Source organism: Pinus tabuliformis, chromosome 2_2 (assembly GCF_031772625.1).
Source record: "Pinus tabuliformis cultivar Carrire ecotype Pingquan chromosome 2_2, CPIR1, whole genome shotgun sequence".
Taxonomy (NCBI): Eukaryota; Viridiplantae; Streptophyta; class Pinopsida; order Pinales; family Pinaceae; genus Pinus; species Pinus tabuliformis.
Window position 1 is genome coordinate 241,684,111 of NC_142300.1, and position 18,054 is coordinate 241,702,164.

Here is an 18,054-nt window from a genome sequence, read left to right on the forward strand (position 1 = left end):
AGCATTAGATCAACTTTGGTTTCAAAATCCAAGCATGTAGTAGGTTCAAGAAAGGCACCTAGGATTTCCAATGTTGGACCCTTACATACACGTGAATCCGTTTTAGGAAAACTGCTCAGGGTTTCAAATGTTGAGGTCTCATGTAATGATCCATTGAGTTCAAGGATACAATGTGGGCCTTCTACTACCATCTCTCTAGTAAAAACATTTCAACTTCAGGGAGGTATTATACTAATGGCCTCTCAGGTAAACACGCTTCAGCTTCAGGGAAGCCTTCTACTACTGGCCTCTCTAGAAAATGTACTTCATCTTCAGGGAGACCACCAAGGCCTTCAAATGTTGACATCTTAGGAAAAGCTGCTTCAAATGCATCCATGTGTAGGTTTTACACACCTGTAGCTAAATGTGTCTCAAGAAGAATGTCAATGACTGATGCATCAAAAAGGAAGACAAGGCTTCCATGAGCTTTTACATCAACACTTACTGCCAGAAGTGAGGTTAGGAGCATTTGGTCCACTGCTCTTATCTTAGCATGTGTAGATGGTGCTTTTTATTCACATAGTTTTACTCTATTCTTTTGCAAAAGAAAGTGAAGGGTTTATCTAATCCATAGTTCCAATGTCCATCCAATGGTTTCTATTAAACAACTTGCATTGGGGCCATTGAGCAGGATGTCATGGAAGAGGAAGGGGACTTTCCCAACATTGACGAAGAAGATAATGAAAATAAACTTTCTGTAGTAACTTGAATATGTTGAAGACATTTACCATTTCTATTAGTGTACAGAGCTATGTCCCTTTTGTCATGGCAGCCTTGCAAACTATTTTTGTTCTATTCAAAATAACAACATCTTGTCTTTGAAGAATACACTTCATTTAAACAATTGAATCAGACACTAGCTTTTCACTACATATAGTATGTAGTGATTACATGTGACCAACGTGTGTCTATGCCATGCATGAATATCTCCACTAGAGAATTAAAGTTCCCATTTAAGCATCATGGAAGGTTATAATTTATGAATGAGGACATTAGGTCAAGCATTGATGCGAGCCTTGATCCATGTCTATAGTTTAGATTCAACTCTGAATAAATAGTTGTATGTCTAATTTGTTTCTATTTTGGTATGTTCTGTTTGTTTTATTGCAGGCATGCAACAATATCTCATCAAACTACATGTCAAGCCAAGTTGATATCAACCAGAAGATGTGGGAAATACTTATTGACTAGCTGATTGATGTACTTGATAAATACATATCGATATATATATATATATATATATATATATATATATATATATATATATATATATATATATATATATATATATATATATATATATATATATATGTTTATGTAATAAGAATTTTTTTTGTACCTTTCTGTTAATAATTTTCTAACATAAACAATTTTCACTTACATGTGCATCTAAAATTTGACTTAATGGATGAGACACTTTTTCTCATGATTAACCTAATTGATAGATTTCTTTCTGTGGTGTACACTATTGTGAGAAAAGATATTCAACTAGTGGGGTTGACTATCATGCTAGTTGTTGCCAAATATGAAGAAATTTGAGCTCCCAAGGTGGTAAAAAATGATAGGAGGGAAAGTTCGTTGTTAAGCTAAAATTTTGTATTTTTTTGTTTTGACTAAAAACTTGTTTCCCTTGCCCTTGATTTGGAATCTAGAATAAGGCTTCACATTCTAACTCATTTTCCTTAAGGGCTTTATAGGTTAAGGAACTGATTACAATCTCAAACAATGTTTACACATGTGGTGAATTTCTCTCCATGGTGAGATTTTGTTTTCTCACATTATTATGTCATACTTGTCTCCCATATTTCAAGATTTATATTTCTAATTGTAAAATAATTCATATTTGGAATTGTTTTCTTTTCTCATGTTTATGTTATGTTTCATTTTCTTTAGAAGAAATTGATGCTCAACAAATTAACATTCAATTTGGTTGTACCAACTCCCTTTGTTTTCATGAAAAGATTTCTAAAGGCTACTTAAGTTGATACACAGGTATTCTACTTTTCTTGAAATTTTGATGAATATTCAAATGGCATTGAGCCTCACTTATGTTATGAAATGCATTGTATTTTTGACGTGTTTCATGAGAGGCATCATGCACTATCTTGTTCTAACTGTAAGCTTCCATAAATTTCATCTTTATAAATTTAATTCTCTTTTGGGTTTGTTTCCATGGATCAACTTGAGAAGCTGGCATTCTATCTTCTTGAACTATGCATGGTTGAGTATGAAGCGTTGAAATGAAAACCATCTATGCTAGCAGCCTCAGCTATATACATGGCACAACACATCCTGCAAAGGATGCCATCTTGGACAAGACTGCTTCAGAAACATGCACACTATAGAGAATCAGAACTCAAGTAAATCTTGAATACCCATTTTCTTTTACATCCTAGTATTTCCTACTTGATTTTATTCAAATACAGGGTCTATAATAGTTTATGGTGCATGCAAACACACTAGAATTAAATGCTTTATTTTTATGAAGATTTTTTTTGAATTTCTTGTCATTTGTCTTTTATATGATTTGATTCTCTCGTATATGAAAGAGGGTTTGAACTTTTGCTTTTCTTTGTGCAGGGAATGTGCTAATATGATTGCAGGATTCCATAAGAATGCAGAAGAGGGTGATTTGAAGGTCACGTATGTTAAGTACTCAAGTTCACAATTTGGGGTTGTAGCAAAGTTACTGTTTGTTGTTTCTCTGTTGCTTGGAAATTATTTCTTTGTGCAGGCTATTGTTTTTTATGATTTGTACTCTTTAATCCACCATCCTCGTAGATAATGTCAAGTACAATAAAGTTATAAGATTTGTAATTTCAAGGGTAAATTGTTGACATGGACTGTAGAGGTTAAATGTCGGAGTTAAATTTATTTTTTTTTCTAATCCGTAAGGGTAAATACCCAATTAATGTTTTGAAAATTTTGGAGTTGTTTCAACTGTAATTATTGCAAGAATTTGATAGACCATGTAATGCTTTTTGAGTTGTTTCTACTATAATTGCAATAGAGTTGGTTGCACACCTATTCTTTTTGGAGCTGATTCATCTGTAATTATTGCAATAATTTTAACTGAACATCTGTTATTTGGAAAAACCCTTTTCCAAGATTTTGGGTGAGTGAGTTTCAGGATTTCAAGTAATTTGGGTATATATTGAAACAAATTAAATATTGGAAAGAAAAGCATATGCAAGATAGAGACTAATTTGGGCGCTCAATATTGACTTCTCATCAAACGACATCAATTGGCTCATGTGATACATAAATTATCAAGCAAAATAGTTTGGGTACCATCCAAATATGGGGAACAGGCATTACTACTTTTACATTTTGTAGAGATCAATTCGACATTGAATATGTCTAAATCAAGATCTTTTTCAGTCGTCATAGAGGGGTGTATCACTACAAGAAAACAGTGCTTTGGTAGGAAATTATTATGCTCAAGAGGTTACAATCCAATCACATAGTTCACCAATTTTTTTTAAACTTCTTGAGGGCCATGACTCCACCCCTCCTATAATAAATGCATATGAGTATTATGAGGTAGTTCAATAGAGAGCATTTATCGCTTCCTTTTGATATTTTCATTTCTCAAAAGTAGAAATCATTACCTCGGTAAGGAAATCCATTCTTTCAACACATGGATCTATGTTCTTAAATAATTTAAGCTTATTACAGACAACATCCTTAAGTTCTTCTGTAAACAAAACAAAAAGCCTGTTACAAAGATCATTACGTTTTTCAATGGAGCCCACATTGGCTAATGCTAGATCTCGGAGCTTAGGAATTTCCTTAAAAGCCAAAAGTTGAAAATCCTGTAGCCGAGAGCAATGAGCGAGAAAAACATAATCATCAGTAAGTTGAGTGCCAACATGGTCATCTATCTATACCTATTTTGCAACTGTTGCAACTTTCCAAGCAAGTATCAGTTTCTTTATTCTATATAAATTGTCAAGATCCATCATCCTTAATGTGAAAACAAAAGGAATCACAACCCCTTCTCTCTATTTTGGTTGGTACATGTATAGAAAGGCTTGGTGGTACATCTTCTGCAATAGTCTATAAAAGAGTACCAATGGCAAATTTCGTAGCAACAATTTTAATAAGCTACATAAAATCACTATTGCCTCTTACATTTGCTTTATCATTATGTAGATCACCTTCAGTTTCATCTTCACCAGTAGTTTCATCATCCTTCTCTTTATTGAAATCTTGTATTAACTGCTCAAAAACCCCTAAGATTATATCTGTGCTTTCCTATTCTGGAGTCACAACTTTCAACACCATGAATTTTAGGCCAGGCATCCCAACTTTAAGAAATTTAAGAACTCATCTGAATCCTCATCTCCACATTTGCATCATCATTTTTCTCTATGTCAGTACCTGAGTCTTCAATAGCTTTAGGTGATACTGAAAAGGAAGCATCTACATGTTGTCCATTCTGTTGAAAGTAGACCACCTGCTCCTTGTCTTTCTGATCATTGTATTTTGTTACAAAAATTTCAAACAAAGGAATGGCTGGAGCTCCTATAGCCAGCTGCCTTGCATTGTAACTCTTGGCAACATATCTCTCATCTTCATAAAAAATATGGACAGTTATTCCATATGGATCATTTTTACCCTCTACCAAACCAGCCCACCATCCAACCTCATGTTTAATCATTCCTTGTAAACCTAGATTAATATGATCATGTGATGGCACCCGTATAGGATCTGAAGTGCATGAATATTTTCTTGAAACAGAATTAGCCCAATTTGAAGAAGTGGAATGTTGCTCAATAATGTGTAGTGCCTAGATTTAGCCTCCTATTTCCTTTGAATCTAGATGAAATCTCATTTCACCATATAATTTCTTCACAACACCTTGAATCTAGTTTAGAAGCCCAAAATTGTGGAAATGAGAGAGCCCACCCAACGCAAGATTTTGATTGGGTCGTATTTAACAGGACAAATAAAACCATGAGAGGTGGAAAGAATCAGTGGTCTCCTTCATGATCTATGTTGTGATTTGGAGTGTGGCCAAGAACTAGTAGACTTGGGAGATAATTAGAGATTTGCAAACCATTGTAATAATAATCCTATATTAAATCGTGAGAGAAATTGTAACCTTAAACAGCAAACAAAAAATTCCCATATAAATAATTTTTAACAAAAGTGGGAAGGCCTAGAAGGGACAACAAAAGCGATCTGGTTGGTGGTGAAGGGTAACACAGATTATTTTCAATTTCTGGCAAAGCTTTTCTCCTATCATTTCATCCTTGGACATTTAAGCCCATCTTGCGAGAACCTCCATTCAGATAATCGTTATATAAAATCTTGGATGTCTGATCCCATGCTTCTCAACTGGTTTTCAAATTTGAAAGTCCCATATCATGATTTTCAACTAATTTTGTCATTATAGATGTTTTCTCTAGTAGAATTGTGTACATGGATGTTCTCTAGAAGAATTGTGTGCATGGATGTTCTCTGGCATATTTTTTTGTAAATTTGATCTTGCATAGGTCGCTTTGTTATAGGGCGACAAGGTTCTTGGTTCTTGGTGTTCAAGACATTACTTTAATATTGTTTAGCCTAAATTTTCAAGTGATTCTCTAATTATAGAAATTCCAGGGTCATTCTTATTTCAAGGAAGTGATATTAGTTCTTAATATTGTTTCTAGGGTCGTTTCTATTTCATATATGATGTCACTTCCAATGTAATCACTCATTGTGTAAAAGAGACCTTAAGGAGAAATACACTATATCTAGCTTGAGTGGACCTAATGGTTAAGAGGATGTGTTCCTCCTAAGAGGTCACATGTTCAAAACTATAGGGGGTAGAGTATGTATGCCTTCATTAACTTAGCGGTCAAATCATTGTACGGAGGTGGGTCCCTTGTCCCACAAGTAAGGGGGTCTCATACACCAATTTCGTGTCTGGATTGGTTGTGACTTTAAAATTGGATAATTAAAATATCCTCTAGAAATTTTAGAATTGTATTTCAAAGGTATGAGAGTGCAAGGAAGCCTTGACTTTAGTGAGTTGCATGATAAGGAAATGCTTTCCTTCAACATGTAGAAAATATTGTAGACGTTTGGAGGTTTATTTTGGAATACACCATTGTTTTGAGATAGCCAAATGGCACAAATCACCTCTACAACCAAACTTTTGTCTTATGTTCTAGTTGTAGTTCATTCATTTAATGCCTCTGTGTTATCTCCAATCCATCTTTTCATTTTACATAGTCTATGACTAATAGCCCATATCTCATTGGTGAGATGACAGTGAATCAAAAAGTGATTTCATCTTTTGCGTTATTCCCTTAAGAGCACATGTGTTGGGACTTGTCCATCCTCTTCTTCTAAGCATGTGTGGGTTGGGATTTCACCCTTGATTTTAGATTTGGTGCCCCAACCTTGGTTGTAGATAGTTGTCTTGCATCTAGAGGGTCTAGACTTGTGCTTGAACACCTTATTTGTTGCAAACCTCTTCATAAAGGTTCATCAATTGATTTTTCATCATCATATAGATCAATTTATATGTTATTTTATATACATGCACATAATAAATCTTCCTAAAACATGGTTGATATGTGTGTGCCTTAGACCATTAAATGCCACAAATCATAGTGAGATGTGCTTGAGTCTGGGTTAAGTAATTGCATTGTGGCTGAACTAATTTGCATTTACAATGTATATCAAAACAAGAAAGGTGCAACTAATATGCATTTACAATGTATATCAAAAGAAGAAAGGTATATTGTAGAATGCATGTGGGGTCACAAAAGAGACATCATTTCACTATACCAGGGATATAAAAAGAAAAGGGTATAAAAATGTGAATACAAAATTGGATACATACAATATTTAGTGAAAATAGGGGTTTTAGAAATTGGAAAGGTGTATTGGATTTATATTGGCAGGGGGTTAAATAATGTGATTTTTAAAGGTATTTTCCAATATATAGTCAAATTAAGGGTATTGTTTAGTATTCCATGAACACACGTGCTATGTCATAGTTTCAGTGAGTGAAGCCCCCATGAGGAGATGACATGGAATATAGGGATGATGTGTGATAATGAGGCTGGCTCGCTTGACTACCTCACTTGACTAACTTGTGCTCAGTTGGTGGTTTCCACAAAACCATTTACTACCCCCACTAGTTCTCATAGTAGTTTTGAAAAAATGGGAGAGAAATGTCAAGATGTATCCCAATCATTGATCATGAGATGCATTTTTTGGGAAACCACGTCTTGAATGTTCTCCTCAGTTTAACTACTACGCATTTGAAACCATTGGGATTATGTTGTGATCTTGATATGATTTTCATGTATAACGATCTGTTTCAAAATTGCACGTCCTTTAACCTTTAATTTTTGTAAAGTGTGGTCTTGCCTTACCATAATTGTGTGCTTTTTAGATTTAATAAATTAAATCCCTCTGACCCACTTTCTATAGTTTGAACCAGTAACATTTAGCCTAAAAAATTAGGTTCACATGCATATATCCAAAAAAAATTGAATAGGAACCATTACAAAAAAAATTCAAAATAGGTTCCTATGTCAAAGCTTCTCATTTCTTTTAACCTTTCTGTTTTATATTTATTTTATTTTTATTGAAATATAAAAATTAAAACTTCACTACAACATAAGGCACAAACAAGATCAAAGGAAATAATACATCATTAATCAAGTAGGAGGATTGACAGAGGAAGAATATGATACAAACATTACAATAAATATTGACGCACATTCAGTCGGTATATTCGAGTAGAAAGCATATTTGCAGCCAAATAGGGGGATACTTCATCACATCCACAGGTCCAGAGGAAACATCAGGTTCCTAGAATAATTAAGGAGAAATCAAAATATAGATATAACAGGAAGCATAATCACAGAGAGAGACTTTGATTAGCAGTTATGAGAATCAGGATCAAGTCTTTAGGAAAATAACATGGTATCAAGGGTAGACTTAATAGGTATAATAATAGCCATGAGTAGCAGCAAAAGCATGATCATAGGGGGAGACTCTATTAAAATGGTATCATTGTAGCAAGCATGTAGTATGGTTTAGTCATTAGGGGAATTTTGAGGTCTAAAATGGGATTCCTAAGGAAAATAATAAAATAAGAGTTGTGGTTTTTTAAAGAAAAATAAAGGAGACTAAATTTTTATTGTATTTTTAGCTTATCTCCTTATAGGTTTACTCAAATGTAAAGTTTAGACACCTGTTGGAAGCAGAATTAAATTCCACATCCAATGAGCACACACTTTGCATACTTCTGAGAAGACCCACTTTGAGAAAAATGAAGACACATTAAAAAAGTGTGTTCAGCACACTTTGTTAGGCCCCTATACTACTAGTGTAACCCCTTATTGTTATTAGTACAACCCTCTTATTATATTGATGTACCCATATCGTGCCCATATTGTTACTATTGTGCCCCATAGAAACCCACTATTGTTATTATTGTGCCCTTACATTAATATTGTTATGTTGGCTCTAATTATGTTATGACCCCTTAGACTCCTATATATAGAAAGGAGGTCTTTTCATTTGTATCATCCAAGAATTGTTCATTTATGTAATGTAAAGGAGGTTCCCTCTCGAAGAGGCTAAATTCTAAGGCATTGATCTATCTTTTCTATCTTTTTGTGAGTTGGTTTCATAACATTTGGTATCAGAGCTTTGGATTCTAGGGTTTCGCTGCTCCAAACAGGTCATTGTGGAATTTTCACTATAACTTTTTTCTGTGACGTTTCAGAAGCTAAAAAAAAAAAATTTGAGAAGAAATCGCACTGAATATCAGGTTTGAATTTCAGAGCTTTTCATGCTATATTTGCAGAGATATGATCTGAGGAAGTTGCTCTTTTTGCAGACTCCTGAATTACATTCCAAACATGTGACCTGGGGAAAATTGTCATAACTTTCTCTCTGAGCATCAGATTGAAATTTCGTAAAAAGGTACAGAAAGAGGACGGACTGTAGTTTCTTTTATATATATTTTTAGAGCTAGAGGTATAAACAGTGACACACGGCATGTCCTACAAGTTTGTCTACTGAACTAGTCTATAATCAGGTCATTGTGGGAGATTTGGCATAACTCGTCCTTGGAGAATCCAATTTGGATCAGACTGGTGGCATTGGAAAGAGGACACAGAGGGCTACTGTAGGACACAATTTTAGAACTTAAATATCCGTAAGTACAAAGTTACAGTTGTTTCAAGATCGAGCTCCTAAAATCAAGAAAAAGCAATATGAGGAAGTTTGATGGCAAGGATCCGGTAGATTGGATACTTCAGATGGAGCAATATTTTGATATACATGGTGTACCACTGTTACAAAAGGTATTTATTGCATCTTCATATTTAGAACCAGATACATTTTTATGGTATGAAGGGCTTTGTTCTCGTAAACAACTTGTTATGTGGTCAATTTTCACGAAGGAAATGGTAGCACATTATGTGATACAAAGAGCAACACCTTCTTTAGAGCAACACCACAACAATTGGAAATGGTAAAAGGGCTTTGTGACATAGTGGAAAGCAAAATTTTGGAAACCAGGAAGCATACCCCTCACAACTATAAATCTGGAAGTGTTGTTTCTCCTGGGCTTCCACAACCTACAAGGGTTACACCACAACAATTGGAAGAAAACAGAGAAAAAGGGCTTTGTTACAATTGTAAATGCACTAAAGGTAATAAGTGTGCTGAGAAGAGATTATTTTACATAGAATATGAAGAGGAGGAAGAAAAGGATCAAGAAACATGAAAAGAAGAAGATATACGTCAGGAACCCACCCCAGAGAAAGAAGAAATGAATCAGACAATATCTCGTAAAGCATTGGCAAGAATTACCACTCCTCAAACTCTCAAGATAGAAGGCATATCAAGAAGAAAAAGGTGCAAGAAGTGAAAGATCACATCGAGAAAGAAGAAATGAATCCAACCATATCTTGTATTTCATTGGTCAAAATTACCACTCCTCAAACTATCAAGATAGAAGGACATATCAAGAAGAAAAATGTTCAAGAAGTGAAAGATCACATTGAGCATCAAGAAATGAATCCGACCATATCTTGTAAAGGATTGGAAGAAATTACCACTCCTCAAACTCTAGAGATAGAAGGACATATCAAGAAGAAAAAGGTTCAATCAATGAAAGATCACATCGAGCATCAACAACAAGTTCTCCAACTTTTAAAGGATAACGCCACTTCGACGCAAAATCAAACGAAACAACAAACGGATCAAAATCGTAGTGAAAAATATTTTGATGTAAGTGATTGGGTAATTTTACTACTACATCTAAAGCAAGCTATTTATGAGAAGGAAATGTTGGCAATACTACATGCACTTAAAAAATGGCGACCCTACCGAATGGGAAGACTCTTCAAGGATGAGGATATGGAAGAATTGTTTTGTGCTATTTCTATTATCCAACCAGACTGGATAAATGAGGCAAGGGATGAATGGAAGAAGGACGAAGAAGTATGGCCACTTATTCAAAGGTTGCAAAAGATCCCAATTCAAACAATATTGCCATAAATTGAAGAGGAAGGAAAAATCATATTGGAACCTGGAGCAGTCATAGAAACAAGAACCTGAAAGCTACGAAATCAATCAATTTTAAAGTATCTCATTAAGTGGAAGAACTTACCCGCTGAAGATTCCACATGGGAGGACAAGAATTTTATACAGAAGCATCAAGAACTACTCAAGTGATGAGGACAACGCTTTTTGAAGGAGAGGGGCATGTTAGGCCCCTATACTACTAGTGTAACCCCTTGTTGTTATTAGTACAACCCTCTTATTATATTGATGTACCCATATAGTGCCCATATTGTTACTATTGTGCCCCATAGAAGCCCACTATTGTTATTATTGTGCCCTTACATTATTATTTTTATGTCGGCTCTGATTATGTTATCACCCCTTAGACTCCTATATATAGAAAGGAGGTCTTATCATTTGTATCATCCAAGAATTGTTCATTTATGTAATGTAAAGGAGGTTTCCCCCTCGAAGAGGCTGAATTCTAAGGCGTTGATCTATCTTTTCTATCTTTTTGTGAGTTGGTTTCATAACACACTTATTTAATGTACCTTCAACTTTTTTTGATGTGGGTCTTCTCAGAAGTACGTAGCGTGTGTGCTCTTTGGATGTGGAATTTTATTCTATGTCCAATGGGTGTCTACACTTTATATTTGAGTAATGATATAAGTAGATATGAAAAAAATACAATTAAAAAAAATATTTTTCTTCTTTTCCCTCCAAACAATTTTCCCCTTAGATGACATCATTATCTTGAATCCTATTGGTTCTTTTAAAATTAATTTTTTATTACATTTTTTGTTTTGAGGCATATTTTCTACCTCAATGTTGCCTTACAGCATGAAGCATGAAATGTCCATAATCTAAGGGATCCAAAGTCCCTAAACATGTTGTTCCTACCCCTAGAGGAACAAGGCCAGTAAACCACAGCACTCAACAAAAGTTCTCCACCTGAAAACACTCAAAAACAAAGCAATTCTGGATCATGTCAACTGCTCCACTGAGCATCTACGCTCAATGTCAACTGCTCCACTGTCTACCTACATTGAATGTCAACTGCAAAGAAGGCTACCTGCGCTGGGCGAGTTTGGACATGTGGCAGAGTCATTCCTCAAGGTGTCAACGCCCAGGAAGTTTCCAAAATGACACTTGGATCAGGGAATTCAACTGGTGATGAGTAAGAGGTTCCAAATCTCCAAGTGGAAGCAAGAACCTCCAAGTGGACTTAATAACTGAAGTGGGAGAGGACACTAGTCAGCTTCATGCCAGCCTCAAGCTGACTCATCCTTTCTCCAAAACTCCTATATATAGATCTCTCTCATAAGGTCTAGGGAGGCTGGAATCTTGTGAATGTAAAGAATTGTTGTTGGTTTGAGTTTAGAACTATTGGGTGATTTGCTTTGAAGGAGGTGAAGAGGATATTTCTCTCTGCTGGGAAGGTGATGCTAGATTGGGCCTCTTATGGTTGTATCACTTCCTGAACCTTACTTCTTCCATTAATAAAGCATTTGAGGTTCTTCTATATGCATGTGTCTCAATGGTGTATTGTTATACTTGTGTATTTGATTTATTCTAATCCTTGAATCAATTATGAATGTATGCTTCTTGTAGTTTCCCTCTCTTGCCATTTTGCAGGATCTTGGTGTAGCTGGGCCAGTGAAAGAGCAAGGAGCTGGGGGCAAGTAGCAAGGAGAGAAGATTGGATCAATCATTAGCGAAAGACATCGGTTAGTGGATCTCTTTCTCCCCTCTTTTACATCTCGTAAAGAAGTAATCTCAGATAGCTTTGCTTTGATTGTTGCTAAGGAACTATCACCCTTAGAGTGGGATAGGGTCATTCCATATTGGATACTTTTCCCAACAACAAATTGGCGACTCTGCTGGGGATCGTATCTTGTTGGTTGTTTGTGTTTTTGCTATTCATTTCCTAAACACAGGGAGTACCGAATCAAACTGCATTTGGATCTTTCAAATGCAAAGTAGAGGGCAGCTACTCTAGCTCAGTTTCTGGGCATGTTTATGATTTGAAGAGCTGATCCACAAGGACTCTAAACAGCTCTTAGTGATAGCTTTTCATCCTCCTTTGAATCATCCTTTAGTGTGTACTAGATTGATAGCTTTGATTTGGCCAAAAACCGTTGATTTTTGAGCAATCTGTAACCCAGAACCTGAGGGAAACGAGAGTTTCTCCTTCATTGCAGGCACTGTGAAGCCAGTCTGCATTTCAACGCAGGTCCTGAAGGGGCTACCTGCGCTGAACCAGTTAGGCCTTGTGCAACTGGGGTTCTCTGCTTTCTGTTGCCCTGTTTTCATCCCTGTTTTTGCAGCCTGTTATCAGTCAATGTACCTATCTGAAACCACCTTTCTTTGCCACTATTCTGCCTCGGTTGTATAAAGAAACTGTATTTGTTCTTTGTGTATTTCTTACATCATTTGCAGTTTCCCATAACGAAAGTGAACTAGTCTTGCTGTGGCCTCTTAGATCTAGACCTGTGATAAGTGTCATTCTGATCTTAAGAGTTAGTTTGTTTGCTGTTCATAGCTGATTGAGCTTTTGCTTTCGTCATATGGTTTGAATTTATGTATTTCTAGTGTTGAAACAAGTAAATCTTAAGGTGTCTTTTGATTTTGGACAAAAACTTGTTTGCTTTCACTTGAAATTGAATTCAAAGTTATACAACAGCTTTCTTTTTGTAGTACATCAACATTAAGAAAGAGAAAAGAAATACCTGCATTGTGCATGTGCATTTTGACAGCTTGCATGTTGATTTAGGAAAAAGTGCATTAGTGTGTGCTCTATGATCTGTGTGGAAAGATGATGTCTTTCTTTTCCCTCAGTAGTTAAGATTTTCATAAGTTGAAAAGATTGAAAAAGCTTGCTTCTCATCTTTAGACTGCATTTAGGAGTTGTACCATACATCTCGTGGTGATCCATAAAGGCAAACTGCTAAACAAGATCAACCTAAAATAAATTGAATTTACATAACAACGCTTTGAAACATAACACAAACACATAGAGGTATAAGCTAGAGACGTGTTCCGGCGTCGTTAAACGTGATATCTTAGCGTTGAGTGGTTGGGTGATTCCTCCACGGTGAAGCGATAAGTATCAATACGGACTTGTGCTCCCACGTACCGTCGCGTATATATTGGGAGACCCCTATAGGAACAAAGCCTTTATCCATGGGAAGCCGTGTCGGCCGCCCTACTGATCACAATGCAGTGAACACAGCATTCACGAAGATCGACCACCCGTACCGTAAAACGTATTCTGTGGTTTTGCGAAAAGTTTGGCACACCCTCTGCCTAGAACTCCAGAGTAGTTTCTTTTGGCCTTTTTCAAACTCTATAACTGAAAAATTCCATCTGAGCATTTGTCACTTCGGGCTCGTTAAAACATCGAAGGAGACTAGAGTCATCTTTAGCTTTTTCTCGACTCTTAAAAAGTGAAAAGGCAAGTTGTGTCTAAAGCGTCGTTATAAAATTTATTTTAAAACGGAACATAATCACCTCCTATTCCTGCGTTGATCTGTAGGTTGAAGAACATGGAACACACCAACCAAGGAATTCCCCATGATGGAAATCCTAGTCCTTTCTCCTCTTGGGGAGAAGTTGGTGCGCCCCACATGGCCATATTGTCGCTTCCAGGACTGACAATCGGCCTGCCAATCTGGCTTTTCTCAACCAATGTAGTTCAGAACACCATGGTTCCTGAACAGTCGAGTCAACAGTTAGATCAGTCTAGAGCTGCCCACCAGCCTTCTACTTCCTATAAATCTTCCTCCAATCCTTCATCTTCGCAAGGTAGAGACGGCAAAAGCCAAGCTCCCATGGAGAAGAAGGAGAAGAAGAAAAGAGAGAAGAAGAAGAAGGAGCCTAAGGCGACTGGGGGCAAGCAAAAGACATCTGACAAAAATCCACACACATCACAGACCGGGCCTAAATCGCCATGTGTCATATGTAGAGGAGACCACTTCCATAGAGATTGTCCCTGTATTCCCCGGATACTAAGGGACTGGTCCCCTCGTTTGCACAGTTTGGGAGCATCAACCTCTGATAGCCATGTTTAATGCTTACCGTCAACCAGCGAAAGTGAAGGTTCAAGACAAAGAGGGGGAGAAAGATCCCCCTGCAGACTGTGTGAAGGCAATCACGCCATCCACCGTTGTCCCTTCTTAGACGAAGCGAAGAGAGTTTTGGAAGATCGTCCGGTTTCACCGTTGAGACTTCCTCCTGGATACAAAAAACTCGTGCCAAGTCCTTCGTTGGTTGAGAATATAGCTGGCCCGCTCAAGTGGTCAGCTGAAGTGTCAGTCACTGAAAATGAACCTACTGAATCCAGACCGGACGAAAGTCCAAAGGTCGAAACGGCAGTTGACCCGGTTCTCCCTTCAGAAGTTTCATCTTCAAAAGACACCGTCACTGAAGATTCATCTTCAAATGACACCCTCACTGAAGAGAATAAGGATGACACCATCCAGATTCTTTTCATCAACACAGACTCTGATGAGCGTCAGGGCAATGTGCCCATTCCTTTATCGCAGGAAGGAACATCATCAGGGTCATATCCGGCCGTGTATTCGGTCCCACCACCAAGCAACCTGGTTGTGTCCTTTGATTGGAACCAACTAGGCAGACCCCGGTTGCCAGCCAGTATACCATTCAGAATCATAGTCCAAATATACGGAATGGTAATGGCTGGCACTATCATTGATGAAGTGGCATCTGTGAGTATCCTTTCCTCTGTTGCTTGGAAAGCACTGGGTTCCTCGGCGCTTTTACCTGAGATAAGAAATCTCTCGGGTTTCGATAAAGGAACCAGTCGACCATTAGGGATCCTCCCCAATGTGCCCATTACATTGAAAGGGAAGGCCGTTCAAATGAACGTGATGGTCGTTCAAGGACCCTTGGATTATAACCTACTCCTTGGACGAGACTATATATATTGCATGGGAGCAATAGTCTCCTCACTCTTTAGAGTAATGTGTTTTCCACACGAAGGAAGAATGGTCAAGCTCGTAGACCAACTTTCATTTCCGGGATCACGCATCGCAAATAGTCACATACCAACCCTGAATGGTCTATTCAATCAAGAAATGTCTCCACCCCCAGTCCTTCTTCCCAGAGTGATTCGGAAAGATGGGACTGGAACCCAGGGGGCATGCATCCTGGTCTGCATTGGGCAGAGAGAACTTTGGGTATAAGGTAGAATTTCCGCGAGAGAATATGACTAGTCCGTACCCCGTCCGTGGATGGAAGAGGGGTTGTTCTAGAATAAGATTCTTTTGTCAAAGTTACGTGTTTGACAAAGGTCATTCACCCTTGTCTATTTTGGTAGACATTGCCGAGGAAGGGTTTTGTTGAAAGAATAACAAGACAATCTTTGGGTAACCAGAAAGAGGTAAGCCTCCCTCAGTAACACAAATGTTTTGTCTTTGAGTAGTGTTCTTCTCTTGTCGCAAGTAGCTGTGAACACCCAAAGAAAAGCAGAGGTGGGAAGGAGGAGGGGCAACCTTGAAATTGTATTTTATACCTGGGGGCATGCAACCCTTTTGGAGTGCAAGCAAAGAGCGGTTATTTATCTGTTTTTTGGATTAGCCGTTTCCGAACTTACATAAAGAAAGGAGCGGAGCAAAGCTTAGTGAGATGAAGCTCCATAAAAAATAGAATCTTGAGGGGACATTTCTTATCTTATGACTGGTAAAATTGAGCAGTTTTAGCATAAAGTTCATGCTCGTTAAAAAATAAACGCAAGATCCGAGCAGTTTTAACGCGGTCTTCATGCTCGTTAAAAAATAAATATAATCAGTGAGCAATGTTTCCTCCAGAGTTTAAGCTCATTTTTAAATAAAAAATGAACCTATCCCGGTAAATAACCACTGTGATCGTAAATTTTATCAACCATAAAAAGCCTTGGTCGTGTTTGCACCTGCCACCTCCACTTTCATTTGGCCGATCGTTCACCTCCATATGATTGTTTACCCATTTTGAGGAACAGCTGTGAAGAGTGATTTCACTTAGCCATCCTTGTGATACTGCTGTGATTGGAAAATTCCAACCTGTACCTGGAATCTGCTGCTATCCCTGTTTATCACTCGTTCCTCAAAATACGAGTCTTCTTTGAGCTCTTTTCTTCTGACTCGTAAAATATGAAAAGTTTGCCGAGTTTTGGCCTTCCAGCTCGTTAAAGGACTGGAAGAGCTATCCCTCCTCTAGATTTTAATCTTTTTGGACCTGAGGGATTATTGCACAAAAAGATCGAGCGCTTGACTGGTTCGGCTCGATAAAACTATCGAACATTCATCCCTTCTGTATTGTTTTATACTTTTTCGGACTTAAGGGATTAGATGACAAAAAAGGAATTTTGGAGTTGACTTTATGTACCTTTTCAGACTCTCTAAAAATGAAAAGGACCGAGTTTTCCTTGTCGTTAGACTCGTTAAAATGATTAAATAGCGACAAACTTGTCTTTAGACGAGAACGAGTTTCCCTATCGCTAGGCTCGTTAAAACATAGCGATGGGCTTGCCCGAAGGGCAGGTTATAGAACAAGCATATGTTATCCTCCTCAAGCTTGACAAAAATAAAGAGGTACTGGTCAGAAATGACTGGGGAAAAATTGGGAGAACCTCAAAGCTTTAATGGTAGCAAGTCGCTCTTGAACATGACACTTTTCCACCGTACCACATCGGGTTGGGTTGTTTCATTCACCGGTCTCATCACCATGGTCTCGCCAAACCATCCACATTTGGGGTAATGCTACCGATCCATCGCATCAGTGTCGTTATATGTTCAAGAGATGTTGTTCAGAAAGAGTCAACCGTGTCCCATCCACTACCATACATCATCTTTCATCCTTTCATGACCGCCACCCTGAATCATATTTCACAGATTGTTTTCACCTTCATCATAATCATTAGCTCCGTTCCGTGTCACTGATGTGGGATTCATTAAGGCCCTCCTTTGATGGATCGCTTCTTGTCGACTTCAGCTCATTATCCAAGAAGTTGATCTAGGAACACCCCCCTCAGTACTTTGAAGCTTGCATGCCTCAATGGCAAGTTTCTCACTTCCGGCGACAGGTATACATCAATTACCTTCGACCGAAAGATTTTGCGTGGTGTTCGACGCCAAGTCCTTTATTCACACCACGTGGATTGTACTGCCGTACCTTGAGGGTCATCATCATTATCGGTGATTCCTCTCGCGCTTGTTAACAGTTTACATCATTGACTGGTAATCAAGCGATGTCTTTCCATGTTCGACTCCAAGAAATTCTCACATGGATCGACTTGTACTTAGAGTGAAGATCGGACGAGTTTGAAGACCTCGGATCTAGTTTCATCCATCCGGGCTGCGATATATATTCAGGAAATAAAGACATTGACATGTGCAGCAGATGATCATCCTACTCAAAGGATGATAATTTCCACAGAGAATTATCATTCTACCATCAGACGATTGTCTGTTCTATGTACAAAAA

At 37.6% G+C, this 18,054-nt stretch overlaps 1 protein-coding gene across 1 annotated transcript; it reads right to left on the reverse strand.

The window, feature by feature from the left end:
* Positions 1-4,360: 4,360 nt before the first annotated feature.
* Positions 4,361-4,702, reverse strand: LOC149192184 (protein EXECUTER 1, chloroplastic-like). The gene has a single exon (XM_089406862.1). The coding sequence runs from the start codon at positions 4,700-4,702 to the stop codon at positions 4,361-4,363; it is 342 nt and encodes a 113-aa protein (XP_089262988.1).
* Positions 4,703-18,054: the final 13,352 nt, after the last annotated feature.

What these genes read in the sequence shown, in the direction of transcription:
- LOC149192184 (XM_089406862.1), bottom strand. Translation starts at nt 4,702, where the DNA reads ATGATTAAACATGAGGTTGGATGGTGGGCTGGTTTGGTAGAGGGTAAA.